General features: G+C 39.8%; 1 protein-coding gene across 1 annotated transcript; it reads left to right on the top strand.

The window, feature by feature from the left end:
- Positions 1–5652: 5652 nt before the first annotated feature.
- Positions 5653–16445, top strand: pde11al (phosphodiesterase 11a, like). Its single transcript, XM_072461167.1, has 20 exons — positions 5653–6629; positions 7550–7708; positions 8715–8804; positions 8877–9017; positions 9096–9160; positions 9276–9396; positions 9658–9733; positions 9811–9878; positions 9958–10050; positions 10381–10431; positions 11327–11473; positions 11973–12080; positions 13496–13605; positions 13850–13940; positions 14503–14603; positions 14915–14992; positions 15072–15135; positions 15916–15990; positions 16076–16159; positions 16236–16445. Exons 1-20 carry the CDS (start codon positions 5853–5855, stop codon positions 16443–16445), a joined length of 2709 nt encoding a protein of 902 aa, XP_072317268.1. The 5' UTR covers positions 5653–5852.
- Positions 16446–19492: the final 3047 nt, after the last annotated feature.

Raw genomic sequence — 19492 nt, 5'->3', positions numbered from 1 at the left:
CTGCTGCTGTTACCGTGAAATGTCACTGTGAAGAGGCGGGGCTTATCGGTTCTGCCATTTTGAACAGGAAGTCAATGGGAGTTTCGATTATTAGGTCGTTTTAGATCAATGTTGTGGTTTACAATAACCAAAATGTAAAATGATGATCTACTATCTATCTATCACTTAATTCTGCCGTACAGATGTTTTTACACCATGGGGCATCAATATTACTCTTCAACAATACCTTGAAAAGCAGTCATTTTAACTGCGATTGGGCTCGCCTTTCCACAGATTTGACCTATCACTTTGCCTGCTTGTCTCCAGTATTTATTGTATTTGTTTGTTTGTTATTTGGCAGGGACAATGCACTCAGACATAGTGACAAAGTTTACAGCTGGTTACATACAGTTTATAGCAACTGCTAATTTTCAACTCCTGTCCTTGTCTTTTCTGCAATAACAAAACATTGTGGAGTTCTATAAACACAGTTCAATTGTACGCATTCAACATCGCTCATTCCCTGTCAGACATTATTTACAAGTGGGTTCACTTTGGTCTGTTTTCAGCCATGCCTTGTGAATATTTTGAGCAGTGAGTTGTACAGTTTACAGCTCCTATAAGAAAACGCTGACTGTCCAAGACACGTCCTGCACTGTGGGATTTTATAGTTTGGATTTGAGCTGCTGTTTGGTCCCTGGCAAATGTACTGAGTGGTTCAGGAGCCAAATTGTTTATACATTTGAATATCAATTAAATGAAATAAATGACTGAAACTAGATAAATATATTTAATGCCATACTTTGGAGTACTTTAGACAAAGCAATAATACTTGAAGACACATAAAAGCTGCATAATACACGTATAAAATACTGTGAAATACCCACATCTGGTCATTGAGCCGAAGGTTGCTTTTCCTTCCAGGTAAAATGTTACTATGGTGATAATCTGTCCTCTGTCTGCAAAGTGGACATTTAAATCAATAATCAAGTTCAATACTATTTGACAAATGCAAGAACAGTTTGTAATTATGTGTCCACTCACTGATTGTTCATAGTAATGCGGTTTTCTGACAGGCCATCTGAATTATGTAAAAAGCCTAGAAGGAAGAACAAACAATATAATGTCCTATAAATCAATATAATTTAATTAAAAAGGCCTAGTTGTGAACAATGAAGCATGTTTAACATCATTTATACTACAAACTACTTTACTTTCCTCCATTGTGTTACAAATAAAGAGCGGTAGAGGTTGGTGTTCATATGTCCCTTGGAATTGTCACAAGTGCAATATATTGTTACAGAAAATATCACAATAAATAATGATAATCATTATAATTATACTGAGACTACTTTATACCATTTACACAATAATCTTAAAGCAGGATCATTCTGATCCCTGGTGACCCATTATAGATGTACAATGTTTGTTAAAAAAAAAACATGAGCTGCAATAAGCAAACAGCAGATTAACACACTTATGTATAATTAGTGTTGATCGGGCTACAGGGTGGGCAAAGAATTAGCAGGGGGTACTTGGAATGGATTCAGGTTCATTAAAAAAATGTTTCATCTTTTTTACTTATTTTTCACTTATTTTCCTGAAACTCGAGTTACGGGGTTTTTCGGAGTGTGAGTCAAAGCTTAGGGGGACTCAAGACAAAAACAGGTTGTGAATCAGTGACTTACAGCTCAAATTGCATCGCTCTACAAAAAATGTCAACAAAACTGTCCAAACAGAGCAAAGAAAAGGCACGCAGGATACATACTGAGGCACAAAATACACTGTTAATCATTCATAGAACCACAACCAGTCGATATATTGTAACAAGCCTAATGGTCGTAGCATTGTTAAATTGAAACAGTATTATAATATGGGCACTTACTTTTATTTTTGGTCTCTACAGAATCAGACGTAGTCCTTTTGCTCAAAAACTGAAAAGTACCAACGGAGCGCAGCACAAAGTCCCTCCCATCAGAGCTGTGGTAAGAGAACACCTTCACTAAATATTCAGTGTGATTCTCTGGTGACACACAGTCGGATGTGAGAGCCCCGTGTTCACATTGAGTGGGCAATCACAACTGTTTCATTGATTGTTGATGTGATAATATTACATGTTCACAGTTTGGCGGTATGAAAATCAAGCCGACACCGGATATAAGCGGCGTGTGTAGTGTTCGGTTACAACAGATGGGTTCAAAGTGTTGTATTTCACTGTGGCATAGTAACAGTTGCTGAGCTCGAAACACAGTCCACGCATTTCTAATCAAGCTTAGTCTCAGTAAAAATAAAATGCTCACAACGGTCAAGGAATTAACTACAAGCACGGAAATATGTAGCAGATTTTTTTCCATCAAAATTGTTGCGTTACAAGCAGGAAATAAGGCAATTGACAAGATTTTGGGCAGTTTGAGAAAATGCTGAATGCCAGACAATTGGGTCTCCACATCAGCAGCTGTTGTGTGGTGTTTTGGTCTGTAATAAGTTAGAGTAGGTTAGAATTGTCTGAATCAGGGCAGTACACAGTTTATGTTATGGGAAAGTTTAGTCCTGGATTAGTTTAGATGGTATGGATTTGCCATTCTTCCTGACCATTTAATTTAGCACATTTAGTGGAACCACTTTATAATAAATACACATACATTTGCCTTAACAAAGCATGAACAACGACCAAATTCATAATGAACATATAGTTTATTAAGCATGATTTAGGGTTAGTAACTAGTTAAGTTAGGGTTAAGGTTAGGAATTAGGAATTAGGATTATTGGCTAAGTAATTACTAAGGCTGAATCATCAATCAATCAATCAATCAATCAATCAATACACTTTTTGTTTTGTTCATTATTATGGAAGTCTGTGTTCATGCTTGACTAAGGCAGGAATGAGTGTAGTTATTATAAAGTTTCACCCATTTATTGAACAAAAACAGTTTCCAAAATGCTGCACTAAACAAATACATTGAAGGCAGAAAAATAAATGAAAGCTCTGTTTGAAGGTAAACTCTGTACTTCTTCTTAAAAAAGACAAAAATAAATTGTAATATCACATAAACGCACATACATATTCAGATTCTAGTTTAGTCCTGGACTTCTGGTTACTGGTTTAGCTCTGGTTTAGTCCTAATTCAATCCTGGTTTAGTGCCCATTTAGATCTGACCAAAGCACAATCCTGAGGTGGGCTAACCGCCGCTGTCCATGGTGCTAAATCCCAAGGTCCCCCCCCCAGTTTTAGATGTTATTAACATTTATATCAGCCACTTTAAGATAAGATAAGATAAGATAAGATATTCCTTTTATTGTCCCACATGGGGAAATTTCATTGGTGCAACGCAGGTAGATACAGAGGTAGATACAGAAGAACAGATCACTTATAGGAAGTTTGAAAAACACTTTCAGTAGAAGATCTCCTATAAATAAAAACTCCCAAAGACAAATAAATAAATAAATAAATACCATTGCATGTGATCACGACAGTAATTGCACATGAATATGTGTCACGACGGCACATAGATTGCACATGAATTTCACAGTAATTGCACATGAATTGCACATGAATTCCAACAGCAATTGCACATATGACGGAATTGCACATCAGTATTAGGTTAGGTCAAGACTTAAAGACTCATCTAAAGCAATCTTAGTACTGGTTTAGCTGTGTTTTGACCCTGGTTTAGTCTATTTAGCTGTAATTTAGCCCATGATTTAACTTGGACGAATTCTAACTTTGTCCTGGTTTAGTTTTGCATTGTCGATAAGATAAGATAAGATAAGTAGATAGATGGATAGATAGATAGATAGAATTCCAACAAAATGCAAGTTATTGAGGAGGCCAGTGGCTGCAGGAATAAAAGCCCTCGGAAAGGCATAATTAAAACAGGCGCTGTCTATGGTGCTGAATCTCCGGTCAAGGATTTTCAAACATTTTCAGCGAATCATGGTTTTTAATGACGTTTATATTAACTCACCTTGAAGTTGAACTAACATGTTATGTAAAAGTGGTTGTGATGAGCACAGATTTGAGAGAGTACAAAAATACTTTATACAGCTGTGTCTCCTCAGACCTGACACGGACTACTTTCACCGCTGGCCTGGCTCTCCCTTGTTTGTTGGCACTCACAAGGCTGATATTGTGCATTCTGCTCTTTAATTGGGATTCCTTAGAGACTCTGTCCGTAGTCTCAGCAAAACACCAAACTTCTATCAGGCAGCCTAAGCTAAGTCCAGTAACCAATTACCGAGCCGTGCCCCAGTGGAGCGGCTGCTGTTCGGATTACATTTCCTGCTGCTGCATTATAAATGTGCTACAGCCTGCAGTGATTTGCCTAATATTAAGTTATTGTGCAGATACACGTTGATTCCACACCCCAGGGGGATCTTAAACTGTGCTTCGCTATAAATAAATAGTGGAAGACATTGGGGGAAACTACCAGTAATTTACTGGCAGTGTAAATGGACAGTTTGCAATATATTTCCTTTTAAAATTCATAGTGCACATTGCTCTATATGGCTGAGATTACTTGAAAGAGCTCAAGGGGGAAAAGATTGTTTAGGCCACAACATTATAATAGGGAAGGATTTTAAAATGTTGTATTGTGTTGAATAGCTGCATTACATTATTTTTAGTTGTGAAATGTTAAAGGTGCACTATGTTTCTGGTGGAGAGTCTGCCACCTGCTTGTCTCCATGGAGATGTTATTGCTTTGCCAGGAATTTTCCACAGTTTAGCATTATACATATGTCCTTGAGACAAGCAAGCAGGTGATACTACCAAGCCAAGGCACAGATCAGATCAGTGGAGAAGTGACCGTTCACAGTAAAAATGCAGTATTTCTTTAGCAAAACATTTGTAATTGGATAAATGTAAGATAGACAGGTTTACACATTCCACATGAACATTCCAGAAATAACATCTCCATGGAGACAAGCAGGTGGCTGATCACTCACCAGTGCATCTTGTTCAGATGTACAAACATATTATAAGAAGTAGTAAAGTGCTATGTGTCAGATGAGTTAAGCTAAAAACTTGTGAAGCAGAAATGCAAAAACATGTCATGACAATTTTTCATTGCCTTTGAGTGGTGAATAAAAGACAAAAAAGAACATTTGAACTACCTCAAAGCAGTGCAGAAAAATATTTCATTTATTTCATAGTTGAGTTTGGAGCAACTGTAGTGTGTGGGTGTGCAGTGTAGAGGAGGAGGTGGGAGAGACATTGTGACTTTACAACCTCAAGGCCATTTACATTGAGCGTATTGTATGACAACTGACAAAGCGGGCTTTGTTTGTACTTCCATCTGTAGAACAAAGACTATAGCAAGAACCCCTCCTATATGGAGGGCATTTGTTTAAAGACATGGCTTTATTTTATTCTCTGACAACTATTATATATTAACTTAACCCTGTATTCAATGACCAAATGTGTACAAACGCAGAATGTAGGTATTTCGTTTTGGCAGATTCAAAATGTGACAAGTTGACAATACCTGGCTTTTATAAGTTGCACACAGTAAAATGCGTACATAAATCCAAATGGAAGCTGCATCTCGCTTTCAATGTAAATGTGAGTTTCACTTATGCATTCGCCTTTGATTGGAGCCTGCACCGAGTGTCTCTGGTGGCACAGTATAAAGAGAGAAAGTGCACAGCCTGCCCTGCAGTTCTCCCACTTTTCCACCTCTCTCTGTAGTACTCAGTCAAAGCCCTGGAGACGCAGCTCAATCTCGCCTTGACTGACAGCTGTAGCGTCATCACTGCGCTCTCAATAAAGCCGGGAAGAAGAGACTGTGAAGGATGGACAGACAAAGGCTTTGAGGATATCCTCGAATAAAATATATTTTTGTTCTTTTTACTTTATGAAACTGCTACTTTCGCTATGACAACGTTTGACTTCTCCGACATCGAGGCGTTTTTGGACATGCACCCGGATCTGTTTGAGGAGTATTTGGTGCGTAAAGCTAAATGTGAACAGGTGAGCCGCTGGCTGCGGGAGCATCCTCAGTCCACTAAAGCCTCCTCAGCTGATGACAAACGCGGTCCTCTCCGGGACCCGCTGTGGTCCACCAACCCGGACGGACTGCGGCGCAGATCGTCTCACATGGAGCTGCGGAGAAACTTCGCTCGTTCCAAAGCCACAACCGCGCACAGAACCTACGACGAGCACGTGAGCCTGAGTGAGCACGAGTCACAGTCAAGCATGAGGCGCCGCGCGCTTCTCCGCAAAGCCAGCTCTCTGCCCCCGACCACTGCGCACATCCTGAGCGCGCTGCTCGAGTCCAGGGTCAATGTTCCCCAATACGCATCCAGTGCCATAGACTACAAATACAGACTGAAGGAGACCAACGAGCGGGAGTTCTTCCTGGAGCTCGTGAAAGACATCTCCAACGACCTGGATCTGACCAACCTCAGCTACAAAATCCTCATAAACGTTTGCATCCTCGTGGATGCGGACAGGTGCTCACTTTTTCTGGTGGAAGGACCCGCACACAAGAGGACGCTCGTGTCCAAGTTTTTTGACGTCCATTCTGGCACCACCGTGCGACCCTCATCGAGCACCCTGGACTCAAGCGAGGTGCAGGTGGCATGGGGCAAGGGTATCATTGGATACGTAGCAGAACATGGGGAAACTGTGAACATCCCAAACGCATATGAGGTAAAGCACATCTGTAGTTTGGTGTATTTTAAATTAAGTAAAAGGCTTTATAATGAGCAATAACAATGACCTGCTCGTGGTTTGTAGATTTTGTTATGCGTTCGAATCCTGATCTCTTCTTGATGCTGTTCACTGTGTCCACTCTAAATGTATCAATGCAATTTCCCCATGTGTGGACAATAAAGGATTATCTTATCTTATCTTAAATGTGTGGGGATGAGTTAGAGATTAGTGGTGATGAGACCAGAGAGAGATCACTGGAGCAGATTTACAGAAACAGAAGCTCACCACCACCAGCCTGTTGCTTTTTAAACTTGTTAAGTGTAAATGTGAATCCCAACCTTTGCATGTACACAGTAATAGTAGTTTATGGCACAGCGTTGTCACAGATGCATATTTGACGACTGCTATACATCTCTGTCATCTGTCAAACTTTATTGGTCTATGCATTGTTTCCACAAGCCAATAACAAACTCTTTAATGAACAACTTCCAAAGGTCTGTAAATAAATCACATGCCCCCATTAATATCTCCCAGTGCAGTCAGAGAAGAAAGCAATTATTATAATCTTGCTCCCTACCAGCTCTATCTCCTCTTATACACATCCAGTTGCACTATACATCATTAACTTGTGGCTCTGGGCTGCTGAGAAGGAAACAGTGATGATGCTGATCCCCTGAGGTTCTTTTACAGCACCGGGATATGTGTCAGCAAAGGGATGTACAGTGAGCAGCGAATAGTTAAAGCACAGGCATCTACACCAGCACTGCCCTTTTGAACAATGGAATAAAAAGTAGTGCTCATCTTGAACTTTCAAGAGTGTTGCGTCGATGGAGCTACGGTGTAAAAGCAGATCTATAAAATCTGTTCATAAGCTTTAGTCTGGTGTGCTTATTAAACCTACATTGGTGCTTTTGCAGGACCATCGCTTCAGTGATGAGATTGATAAGTTGACAGGCTACAAAACCCAGTCCATCCTCTGCATGGCCATTTGCAACAGTGATGGAGAAGTTATTGGGGTTGTGCAGGCCATCAACAAAAACCCCATCGGAACTCCCTTCACAGAGGATGATGAAAAGGTGAGCTTCAGTTTTCTCATATCAGGCTGCACTTTATTGCTTGTGTTTGATATTATTGTTGCAGCTTTGACCATTAAGCACATTCACAGACCAGGGTTGAAATTGGATTGTTTTTCTCCCGTGCACAAGCGCACTTAGTCCAGAGAAGCTTGAAGTATGTATTGCGGTTTGTACTTTGAATCATTTTAATGGGTGTTTGGAAAAGGCAAAGTGCTCTCTGAAGAAGCATCACTCCACAAGCTAACCCGAAAAATCCATTTTATGGTAAATAAGTCAATTTAATACAACAACCACACACTATTTGAAATTCCTCTTGAGGACTGTAATATGGTTGCATTGGAGATTTTTAAAAGTCTTTGAATGCAGTCAAGTAATGATTAAGGTATAATGTCCCAATTTTAATACTATGTTAAAGGCGCAATGGACGATTTTTCGGCGATTTGGGAACGCAGGCGGAAGTGCACATGCACACTCCCGGACTGATACAACACACACGTGCGTTTGTTTATTAGCGCAACGGAGCGCATCGCATCTCTCGTCTCCCGTAGATTTCTGTCCACTTCTGCGTCAGCTCGAACTGTCTTTCTCCGTCTTCATTTTGCCCCGTACACTGAGGGAACTATATTATGATAGATCCATGCGCTTAGGCACACGGAAACGTGGGGACGAACCGCACGCGGCTGCAGGTGAGCGATAGGTGCGTTTTATGATTGATACGTGGCAGGACAAATGATTTATCCACGCCACGAGGAAATATGATAACAAATTTACTGAAAAAAATTGTCCATTCCACCTTTAAGACTATACCAGTTGTAAAAAATAGTTAGTTGTTCTAAGCGTTTCTCTTGTTATGACCCCTGTGTTTTGCTGTTAGGGTTCGGTGACCTGAATGTCCAACAAGGTGGCAGTCAAATTATTTTGAAACCTTTGCCTTCTTCTCTTGGTGGCTAAAATTGTTGTGTGGTGTGTACTTTGTATGGATGTATTCACATATTTTTGTTTCTAGGTGCTTCAGATGTATTTGCCTTTTTGTGGTATATCCATTTCTAATGCCAAACTGTTCTCTGAGTCTCGTAAGGAGTACGAGCGTAGCCGGGTGAGTGAATGCATTTGTAATGATAAAGTTGAGTCTATGTTAATACTCAGTGTCATATCCTCTGTGCCGCAGACTCTGCTGGAGGTGGTCAATGACCTGTTTGAGGAGCAGACAGACTTGGAGAAAATCGTGCGAAAGATCATGCAGCGAGCTCTGACTCTGCTGCAGTGTGAGCGCTGCTCAGTGCTGCTCCTGGAGGACATAGACTCACCTGTGAGGCCGGTTCATTATTCCAACAGACATTTGAACACAGAATATAGATGCAACATGTGTTTGGGATTTGATTTGCAGGTTGTCAAGTTCTCAAAGACATTTGAGCTCATGTCACCATTTTGCAATATTGATCGCGATATCAGGTATTTCCTCCAATGCAATTATCACATTATGCATTTACACCTTTACTGAGTTGCAAATTTGACATTTTGCATTGACTCTTATATTCTCTCATGTCTGTGTCAATGGCCACATCAGCATGGAGAAACTCTCCTGTTCTGATTGGCTGATCAATAACAGTATTGCTGAGCTTGTGGCCTCCACTGGACTTCCTGTGAACATCAGCGACGTGTGTCAGGACCCACGCTTCGACGCAGAGGTACTGCTCCACTCTGTGGTCCTTCATGGGGCCTGATTATTAATTAAAAATAATAATAATATATATATATATATATATATATATATATATATATATATATATATATATATATATATATATATATATATATATTACAAATGCATTTTATTTTTTAAATAATTAATTGGTTTGCCTATTGTATTTTTATAATATTTTTTAATAGTAGAAAATTTGTTATAAAATGTTAGAACTGCTTTGAACTTTGACCTTTGGCCCACTCAGGCAGACCAGGCCTCAGGCTTTCACATCCGCTCAGTGTTGTGTGTTCCCATCTGGAATCGTACTCATCAGATCATTGGTGAGCGAGCTCCAAACATATAATTCACTCTGTGGGAAACACTGTATTTGTTTAACCTTTGCAACATGTGACTGAAGGAGTTGCACAGATCCTCAATCGCTTGGACAGGAAGACGTTCAACGACGCAGACCAGAGGCTATTTGAGGTGAGATTTTCTCAGTCTAATCACAATAAACAAAATGGCTTTCCTTCATACTCATCTTTTTTATTTTCTCTGAACACAGGCTTTTGTTATTTTTTGCGGGCTTGGGATCAATAACACAATGATGTACAACCAAGTGAAGAAGACCTGGGCCAAACAGTCCGTAGCGCTTGATGTAAGCACAAAAGCTTTGTACGCTAATTGTTTTATTACATATTTTAATTCATTTTTTTCAACATAAAGCGCATCAATGAGTGCTTTGGCTCCACTGCCCACTATCTAACTTGAACACTCACTTTATCCCCAGTAAACATATTTCTGCTTCTCGTATAAATATTTCAGACATTTTAAATAATTCATAATGATGATGAACGTCAGCCTGCTCTGAGCACATCAAAGACAACACACACATTTCTGTCTCTGTCTTTGCTGCTGCTCAGGCGCCGGTCGGGGCAATAATGGCACAATAATAAGAGTGTGTCTCATGGTGTGCGTTTGTTTTCAGATGTTGTCTTATCATGCGACGTGCTCCAAGGTGGAAGTGGACCGACTCAAGGTAAACAGAGATTCCTGTGACTTCTGAGGCGGTTCTTTTGTATTCTTTTAGTCACATGTGACTTTTATACTCACCTTTTTCCCTCGACCTCATGTTTCTCAGTTGACTTTTTCACTCCAGTTCTTAACTGAACTTTCAGAAGAATTTTTGTCCACGATCACTTTTCAAACATCCCACATAAATACTTTTATACTGAGGCATGTGTTGCAGGAGAAGGAACAGGCCAAAATACATGGATCTTTTCTGAAACTTTGCCATGTAAAAAGGTTTCAAAATATAATGGCTTGACCTTGGTTTAGACTTGAAGACGTTTTACCGCTCTCCAAAAAAATGTATTATAGGTTTTGCCACCTTTATCCATTTTTTTTTTTTAATTTATTAACCAAACATTTAAAATGTCAACGATGAATATGAACTTTTGTGAAAATAATCATAAGTGTATTCTGGACTATACCAAACAACATTTTTTTATCACATAGACGACCTTGTTATATCAAAAAATTCAAAATATTGCTTTTCAATAATATTCTCTATTTAGAACTCTCAATCACCATATATCAACCTTGTGGTAAAAAAAACAATGAATAATTTCAATGTATAATAGAAAAAATCATTTGACTAGTCGACAATAAAATAGATTTGGTCGTTTCATGATAACGCTCTAAAGTCTAAAGTCTAAAGCCTAAGGCCCAAAGTCACTGGGACAGGCTCCAGTCACATGCGACCTCTGAAAAAAGCGGGAAAAGCAGTAGAACATGAATGAATAATATCGTCCTGTGCTTCTCATTCCTCAGCGCTGACTAAACAAAAGGCCATGAGAGTAGTTGCTTTCACCTTTACATGTTCTGAGCTCGGCTGTGACTGACCGTGGTGTTCTCTCTCTCTCTGTGCGAAGGCGGCGAAGATCCCCCTGAGCAGTGAGCTGGGCATCGACGAGTTTCACTTCAACGATTTCTCTCTGGACAATGACGCCATGATCACAGCGTCACTGCGGATGTTTCTGGAACTAGGAGTCGTCCAGAAGTTCAAAATAGATTACGATGTGAGAAATCTGATACAGTAACGTGGCAAATCATTGGTAAATCATGAAGTGGAGGCTCAGAATTTCAAATAAGACAAGAAAACCTACGCACAATATATTTGTGAATTGTTTTCACAAATTTCCAAAGTTTTCAGGGACAATCTCCATGATAATTAGAAAATGTCATGTGCACTTTAATAATAATCTAAATGCTATAATGCTGCATATGTCTTCATGGAGATGTCATTACTTTGCCTGTCATTAAACTTATCTATCTCCATGGAGACAACCAAACGATGCCACCAGTTAAAGTTACAGGTCAAGATCTGCGGAGAGGCGGTCGAATACCTGTGTTTTTTTAACGCATTAGTTTTGCAATAAAAACACTTGTAATTGAATAAATGCTAAATAGAGTTTGATTAATACCGTATTGTGGAACATTCCAGGCAAAGCAATGACATCAAGTTACATCATGCTCTTTTGATATTAAATATTTACCATTTTTGACTGTGTCTTAAAGGTTTTATGCCGCTGGCTTTTGACTGTGAGAAAGAACTACCGCACAGTGGCCTATCACAACTGGAGACACGCTTTCAATGTGTCCCAGTGCATGTTTCTCATGATCACGGTAAGCCTGGAACAACTCTCCACATGTCCCACATATGAAAAGAGATAAAAGTGCTTGAAATATGTAGAATTTATCTTGTTTTGAGTACGGTATGTTTTGACTGTTTAAAAACAAAAAATCTAACTTGAACTTAGGTAGAAAATTGTACTTGAAAGTCAAAACCCACTCAAATCAAGATGAATACTACTTTAATTTTTGGCTTATTATTTGATTTATGATTGTAATTTTTCCCAGTGTATTCACAAATGAGAGGGAATGCATAATAACGACTTTAACGACAACATATTGCTTCAAATGTTCTGTACTGTGCGCTATAAGGCGCTGGTACAGCTGGCAGCCCGGTGTAAACGCTCTCTCTTCTTTCTCACACTTATTGTGCTTTATCTCCTATATTTTGTAAATATAGTTAGTATATTTTTTTCTATTTTACTGTACGATAGGGACACGCGCTGGAATAGTTTTTTAATTCAACTGTTTTTGACTTTTTTCGGCTGGATTTGAGCGTTTTTCGTTGTGTTGTTGTGACGTGAGCTAGCTCCGAGCGAGCCCCCCCCCCCCCCGCGCCCTCCGGCCGCGCTAAAGTACGGCGTGTCGTCGGTACACGTTTATATACACGTTTATATGAAAGAGGAACTTCACGAACGATCGAGACACGCACTGGAATCGCTTTAAATTAACTTGTTTTGACTTTATTCGGCTAGATTGAGTGTTTTCGTCGTGTCGTTGCGATGTGTCTTGGCTCCGGCCCCGCCCCCCGGCTCCGGCCCCGCCCCCCGGCCGGCGCCGTACCGCGTTTCCACAAAGGAGGAACTGATGAAACTGCGGAGAACAGTCGTCTTACCCGGAGATCGTCACGTTATCCCGGCGCAATACTGACCTAACCTAATACTGATGTGCAATTCTGTCGTATGTGCAATTGCTGTTGGAATTCATGTGCAATTCATGTGCAATTACTGTGAAATTCATGTGCAATCTATGTGCTGTTGTGACACATATTCATGTGCAATTACTGTCGGGATCACATGCAATGGTATTTATTTATTTATTTGTCTATGGGAGTTTTTGTTTATAGGAGATCTTCTACTGAAAGTGTTTTTCAGACTTCCTATAAGTGATCTGTTCTTCTGGATCTACCTCTGTATCTACCTGCGTTGCACCAATGAAATTTCCCCATGTGGGACAATAAAGGATTATCTTATAAGGGCCGGCGAGGCTCTCAACGGCTGCCACTGTGTCATTTACTTTGAAGTTCCTCCAACTACGCTCGGTGTAGTAGACGTACAGAATCGTAATTAATCCACCCTTAATTGAAGCACGCGTTGCTTTTATAAATAGCTAATTAACGGAGGATTACATTTGGGCTTATTCCTGTTGATGTTGTTATCACTAATGAATGCCTTGGTTCCCCTCCACAGACGGCCAGCTTCCAGGACGTCTTGACTGAAGCAGAAATCCTGGCTCTGATGGTCGGATGTTTGTGTCACGATCTGGACCACAGAGGCACAAACAATGCATTTCAAGCCAAGTAATTTCTCTCATCTCACTCAGAGTTAAGCCAAAATAGAGTACAAAGTCAAGACACATTTATGTAGCTCAGCATCGGGGCGTTTTCGCTCATGACCTGGTTTGATCGTGATTTGAGACCAGTCAACACTTGTTTTGATGCTGTTCTAGCCCAGTTCTTGTGTGTGTGTGTGTGTGTGTGTGTGTGTGTGTGTGTGTGTGAGATATTGTTCAGTATACAGAGGGTTGTGTGTTTCTGTTTGCAGGACTGGCTCTGCTCTGGCTCTGTTATACGGGACCTCTGCCACGTTAGAGCATCACCACTTCAACCATGCTGTTATGATCCTACAAAGTGAGGTACACAATGTTTAAGGATGTTTTTGTGTGTGTGTGTGTGTTTGCTGCATGGATTTAGTGTGAGTTCTCTAACAACTTGGCATTTGCCACCCCCATACATCTAAGCTACTCACAAAATGACGTAGTACCCACATTTTGATTTTATTTCCAGGACCCAGGCTTGGATAAATTAATTTGGTAAGCCAATAAATAGAAATCTATATTTATTGCTGCGTTTGAAGGGTGTCACGCATTGTTAAAGACATAAATGTTAAATTTGACCACATATCACCCAGGGACCTCCTGAAATCATTTGGTGACCCACCCTCAGGCTGAGAACCACAATAGTCAATGAGACCACAGTGAACTATTCTGTCCAGTCTAAGTCCAGACTAGTGCGATCATTGGGACCTGTCGTCTACATCGATTTCTATTACCAAAGGACGGAGGGCAAAGCTAATTAACATGCTAATAGGCCCTGTGTTTGACAGTGAAGAATGGCTTTACCAATGCACGGCTTATGACCTTATCTGGCCACTGTTTCCACTGGTGAATTAATTGACTGTATTGCCCTTTCTTTCAGGGTCACAATATCTTTGCGAACCTCTGCTCTAAAGAATACAGCAACATGATGCAACTATTGAAGCAAGCCATTCTCTCCACCGACCTTACGCTTCACTTTGAGTATGAGTTTTGTCCTTATTTTAAAAACATACAGGTTTCAGGCAAATGATTATTATAGGTAAACTGATGTCTCAGATCATGGCACCTATTTGTGGATTAAATACAGATATTCTTCTGTCACAAAGCAGGCAAATATGCGAGGATGTAATTTGTTTGATTGGCCAGTGACAAAATTGTGATAGAAAATGGAGTGACCTCCAAAACAACAGTATTTGTTGTGTCTAGTCTCTTGTTTAGTTGTTTACATTATTATTTCCCCTGTAATTTACTGAAATGACATGGATGAACTGCTTTGTTTCTCTTGTTTGCAGACGCAGGACCAAGTTCTATGAGCATGTGCATTCTGGTGACTTCAGCTGGACAGATGAAGCAGACAGAGAGGTCATGAGGTACGTGCTAAATATAATACATTTGTTCAGATAATTCACATAAAACCAAACGTGGCAAGACATTCATTGTCCTGTGCAGATCGATGCTGATGACAGCGTGCGACCTGGGCGCTGTCACTCGCCCGTGGAAGGTATCCAAACAGGTTTGAGTCTCACACTGCTCTGCTGTCGTGTTGATGTTTGTTATTCAGAGCTGGGATACTTGTCCTTGAGTATCTCAGGACATTCTTCCCTACTGTGCATGTGTATACGGGCTGCAGTTTCCTGTCATAATGAAATTATCATTCATAATGTGCCTGATTTGATAAGCTTAAATAGACAACAGATGGATGATCAGTATATTCACTTTTAGACACCTTTGACTCTTTTGTTTTGTTATTTCAGTATTTAATAAGTCACGCTCATTAATATTTAGTCTTATGATAGCTATCTTATGCTAGCTATTTTTACTTTACTTTATTTTATTATTATTCTATTTTATTTTATTTTAATTCTTATTTTTATCTTTATCTTTATCTTTTTATTTTATTTTATTTATTTATTTTTCCTCCATTCCCTATTAAGATATGAGAGGAGTTTTTGTTTTGTTAATAAGAGATATTCTATTGAGATTTTTTTTTTTTTTTTTTACTTCCTATAAGTTATCTGTCCCTCCCTCTGTATCTACTGCGTTGTAACACTGAAATTTCCCCATGTGTGGACAATAAAGAATTATCTTATTTTATCTTATATTCACAATATCTAAATTCTGTCTTAATTGACAAATTCTCAGCTAACGTGATCATCGGTTTCAGAGTGACACAAAATCAGGACCATTGCCATAGCAAATTACGATTCAAAACAAAATATGAGATCTTTTGGAGGGTGAAAAGTCCAGGAAATGTTCCTTATGATCAATAATCTGAAACCCATGCATTGTTAAGGTGGCAGAACTGGTGACGAGTGAGTTCTTCGAGCAAGGTGACAGAGAGCGATCAGAACTCAAGCTGACCCCTGCGGTAAGGGACCCTCACTTTGATTTTTTCCTTTCATTACAGATATTGACATTAAAGCTCTTGTCAATTTACCTTTTCCTTTCCGCAGGCAATATTTGATCGCAACCGCAAAGACGAACTGCCCGTGCTGCAGCTGGAGTGGATAGACGGGATCTGTAAACCGCTATATCAGGTGAATAACTAACACGTCAAAATGTGTTTGTTTTATGAGACCGGGGGAACCAATTTGACTTCCTCCCCGTGTCCAGGCACTGCTAAAACTAAACAGGAAATTACAGCCAATGGTCGACGGGATAGACTCCAACAGGACGAAGTGGGAGGAGCTGTGTTCGTCCTATCGCCGGGCGCGCCAGGCCTCGGTGTCCAATCAGATCACAGAGAAAGGTGAGAGTCCCGGAACCGGCGAAGAGGCCACATGTGCCGGAGCCAAAGAGACTAAAGATGTGGTCAAATCCTGATCCGGATGTGAGGAACAGACACTTTGAAAGGTCTGGTGATCACTCCGCGGCTCGTTTTCCCAAATGAGAAAAGTGCTGTAAAGATCACTTATAGATTTACTGTAGGCTACGCTTTCCCCATGTGCCACTGTGCTCAACTCAGGAGCAGAGTTGTCCTTTCCAGAGGTCGGTAGTATTTACTCGAGTGACCTTTTAATAAGACTTTACATCTCACATCTTTTATCTAACAGTGTTTTACTTGAAAAGGTAAAAGCTTCGGTTCTTCTTCCCATAAGTTGGACAAAAAGCTTAATGTCAACAGCGTAAAAAGGATTTGAACATTTCTATTTCTTCTTCGTTTTTCTCATTTTTACTTCTTTTGAACCATTTTTGAGCATTTTATCATAAATAAGATGTTGCGCCCGGTCACTCACAGCTGCTTTCCTCAAATACTTCCCGTTTTCTTACAAGACTTTGTACTTCTAATCGAGTACGGTTAGTTAAAGTGACAGTACTGTTATTCCAGTACGCATTTTGGCGACACACCTCTGGTCATTTTCCTCCTTCACTGAAAAAATAGAAGATAAGGAAGGATATGTGAACTTTTCAAACCAAAGATGGTCTCGTTTTATAGTAAGAGCTGCTTCTAAACACACATGCATTGATGCCTTTAAAAATGCAGGAGTCACTGTGATCAGCAGCAGCCGCCGTGAATGTATTTTACCCCTGAATGTCTCTTCGGACGTCTTGTCTCTAAATTTTGCTTCATGTAAAAGTATTATGTTTACTGTTATTCACACCGAGACTTTGTTACTGCATGCCCATGTTTGCTTTTTATGTATATATGAAAATGTTGATGTAAAAGTGTAAAACGGTTATTTATTCTTTCGCGATTTGTTGCTTGTTGCAATGCCATCGCCCTTACAGACTTTAGACAACGCTTTTGTCTTATTATGAATTGATAAATAGACCTTTGTTGTTTGAATACGTGTGAGTCTTACAGAAGCACTCAGGAATAAGACAAGTATGCAAAATGACACATAAGAGGTCATTGAACGTCCCATTGGGTGTTTACTGTTTTCTGTCCTGAACATGATGAAGGTGCACAGTGTTTTCTCAGGAGAACTATAGTCCATACTTTATGTGCACAATCATCCATCACAGTGTTCCCCGACCAGGGGTTGCACTTCAGGTTTAAACAAAAAAAAGCTGAAATTTAAAAGAGTTCTTTGCAGTACGTCTAAGAATGTTTCGCAGGATTTTGAACGTCAATATCGACAATACAGAAATAGATATAATAGTAATTGAGAGAAAGGGGTACTTAAGACACAACCACTGCTCTGCAGAGCCTTTTGAAATGGTTTGCTTTCTCTTTGCTCCAGCTGCATGTTGTGTCTCTTTATTGTTCAAATGCATGGATTGTTTTATTGTAGATTCTGGACAACGATGCCTTGAAAGCCAAAAGAGATTTGCCCTGCATGAAAATACTATTTCGTGAGTTAAGGATTTCATTGTTGCGGCACATGTGTATAAGAAAAATCTATTTTGAAGACAAATATTTACTGAAAATACAAATGTATTATTTTTCCGATTGTTATGAATCTAGAAAAAGCACAATTGGCATTTCTCTTGCTATTTCTCAAACATAAGCTTTATGTTTTGTCAATAAAAAGCTTTTGGCATGGAAACTTTGCATCACATGTAGTCTTTCTTTTGTGTTAACACCTTACATCAAAAGTGAAAAAGTTTGTCATGTTGTAAAATGGCAAGACTCAAGACGAGACTCCTGCAAAACTGATTCTTTACATATTCACAGTGTCCCTTTGAAATCCTGTTATTTATGAGCGCAGTGTTTGATGTTGGTTCTAAAAAAGCAGCAGAGAAGTGAGGCAGCAGCAGCAGCAGCAGAGCACACCGCTCTGTCTGTGCCAGAGCCAGAGCCAGAGCCAGAGCCAGAGCCAGAGCCAGAGCCAGAGCCAGAGCCAGAGCCAGAGCCAGAGCCAGAGCCAGAGCCAGAGCCAGAGCCTTAATCTATAATTTAACATGGCTTTGGACTGAGCAGGCTCTCCTCAGGCTGAGAACAGGGAGAGCAGTGCTGCTGTGCGGACTCTCATCCCCCTCTCTCTCAATGTCTCTCATCCCCCCCTCTCTCTCTCTCTCTCTCTCTCTCTCTGTCCCTCCCTATGTCTCTTTTTTTCTTGCTCTTCTGATCCCTCTCTCGTTCTCTCTTTCTCCCTCTATTCATCTCTCCAACACACACACACACACACTCACACTCACTTTGATACAACACATCAATGTATGTGAGAGTGTGTATGCAACATGTCATGTTTTGTGGATGTAGTAGTCATTGTTACTCTCACTTCATCACTGGAACACAAACTATCAAAGTTTCAAAAAGATCAAAGTAAGTCATAACCTACAGGCAGTTTAGCAATCTATTTTTATATATAATATATACTTAGAGGTGAAATATGCAAGTTATAATAAACACTACCAATAGTGAACTGTGTTGGGTCATTGTTTTCTGCCTCTGCCTCTCCCTGACCATTTGACTGGCTTGATTTCTCACTTGACCAATGTTTGACGAGACTAAACAAAATGTAGATTGTATCTCAGCCCACGATTTCTATTCAAGAAGGATTTCTCACAGTCTTCAAATGAGTGATTTATGGCTTTAAGATAAAGGTTCTTATGAAGAACCTTTATCAAAAACCTGAATACAGTCTTTTATCATTAACAAAGCTGGGTGTTGTATTTGTTTTTCATAACAGTGTGGGCACAGTAAAGGCAGGCAAATATAATGTGGTGTGAGGCATAAATATTCATGCTTACTCACAATAGTAATTGTAATGTACCAGACGATAGCTTTGTTCTCCCCATAGTTATTTTTCTTATTAGGAGCATTATGTTATAGAGAATCTCATTATTTTCTTATGAGCCTTAATTAAATAATGTAGTGCTGGGCAGAAATGTTGTGCTTACACCATTTTATTTTATGTGGATTAAATAGAGAAAATAAACTTTTGCTCCATGGGTGTAAATAATCAATTCATTGTTTTAATTTA

The sequence above is a fragment of the Eucyclogobius newberryi genome, unplaced genomic scaffold, assembly GCF_026437365.1.
Source record: "Eucyclogobius newberryi isolate DKJ021-1_F unplaced genomic scaffold, fEucNew1.0.hap1 SCAF_3, whole genome shotgun sequence".
Lineage (NCBI taxonomy): Eukaryota > Metazoa > Chordata > Actinopteri > Gobiiformes > Gobiidae > Eucyclogobius > Eucyclogobius newberryi.
This window is presented reverse-complemented; position numbering and strand designations above follow the sequence as displayed.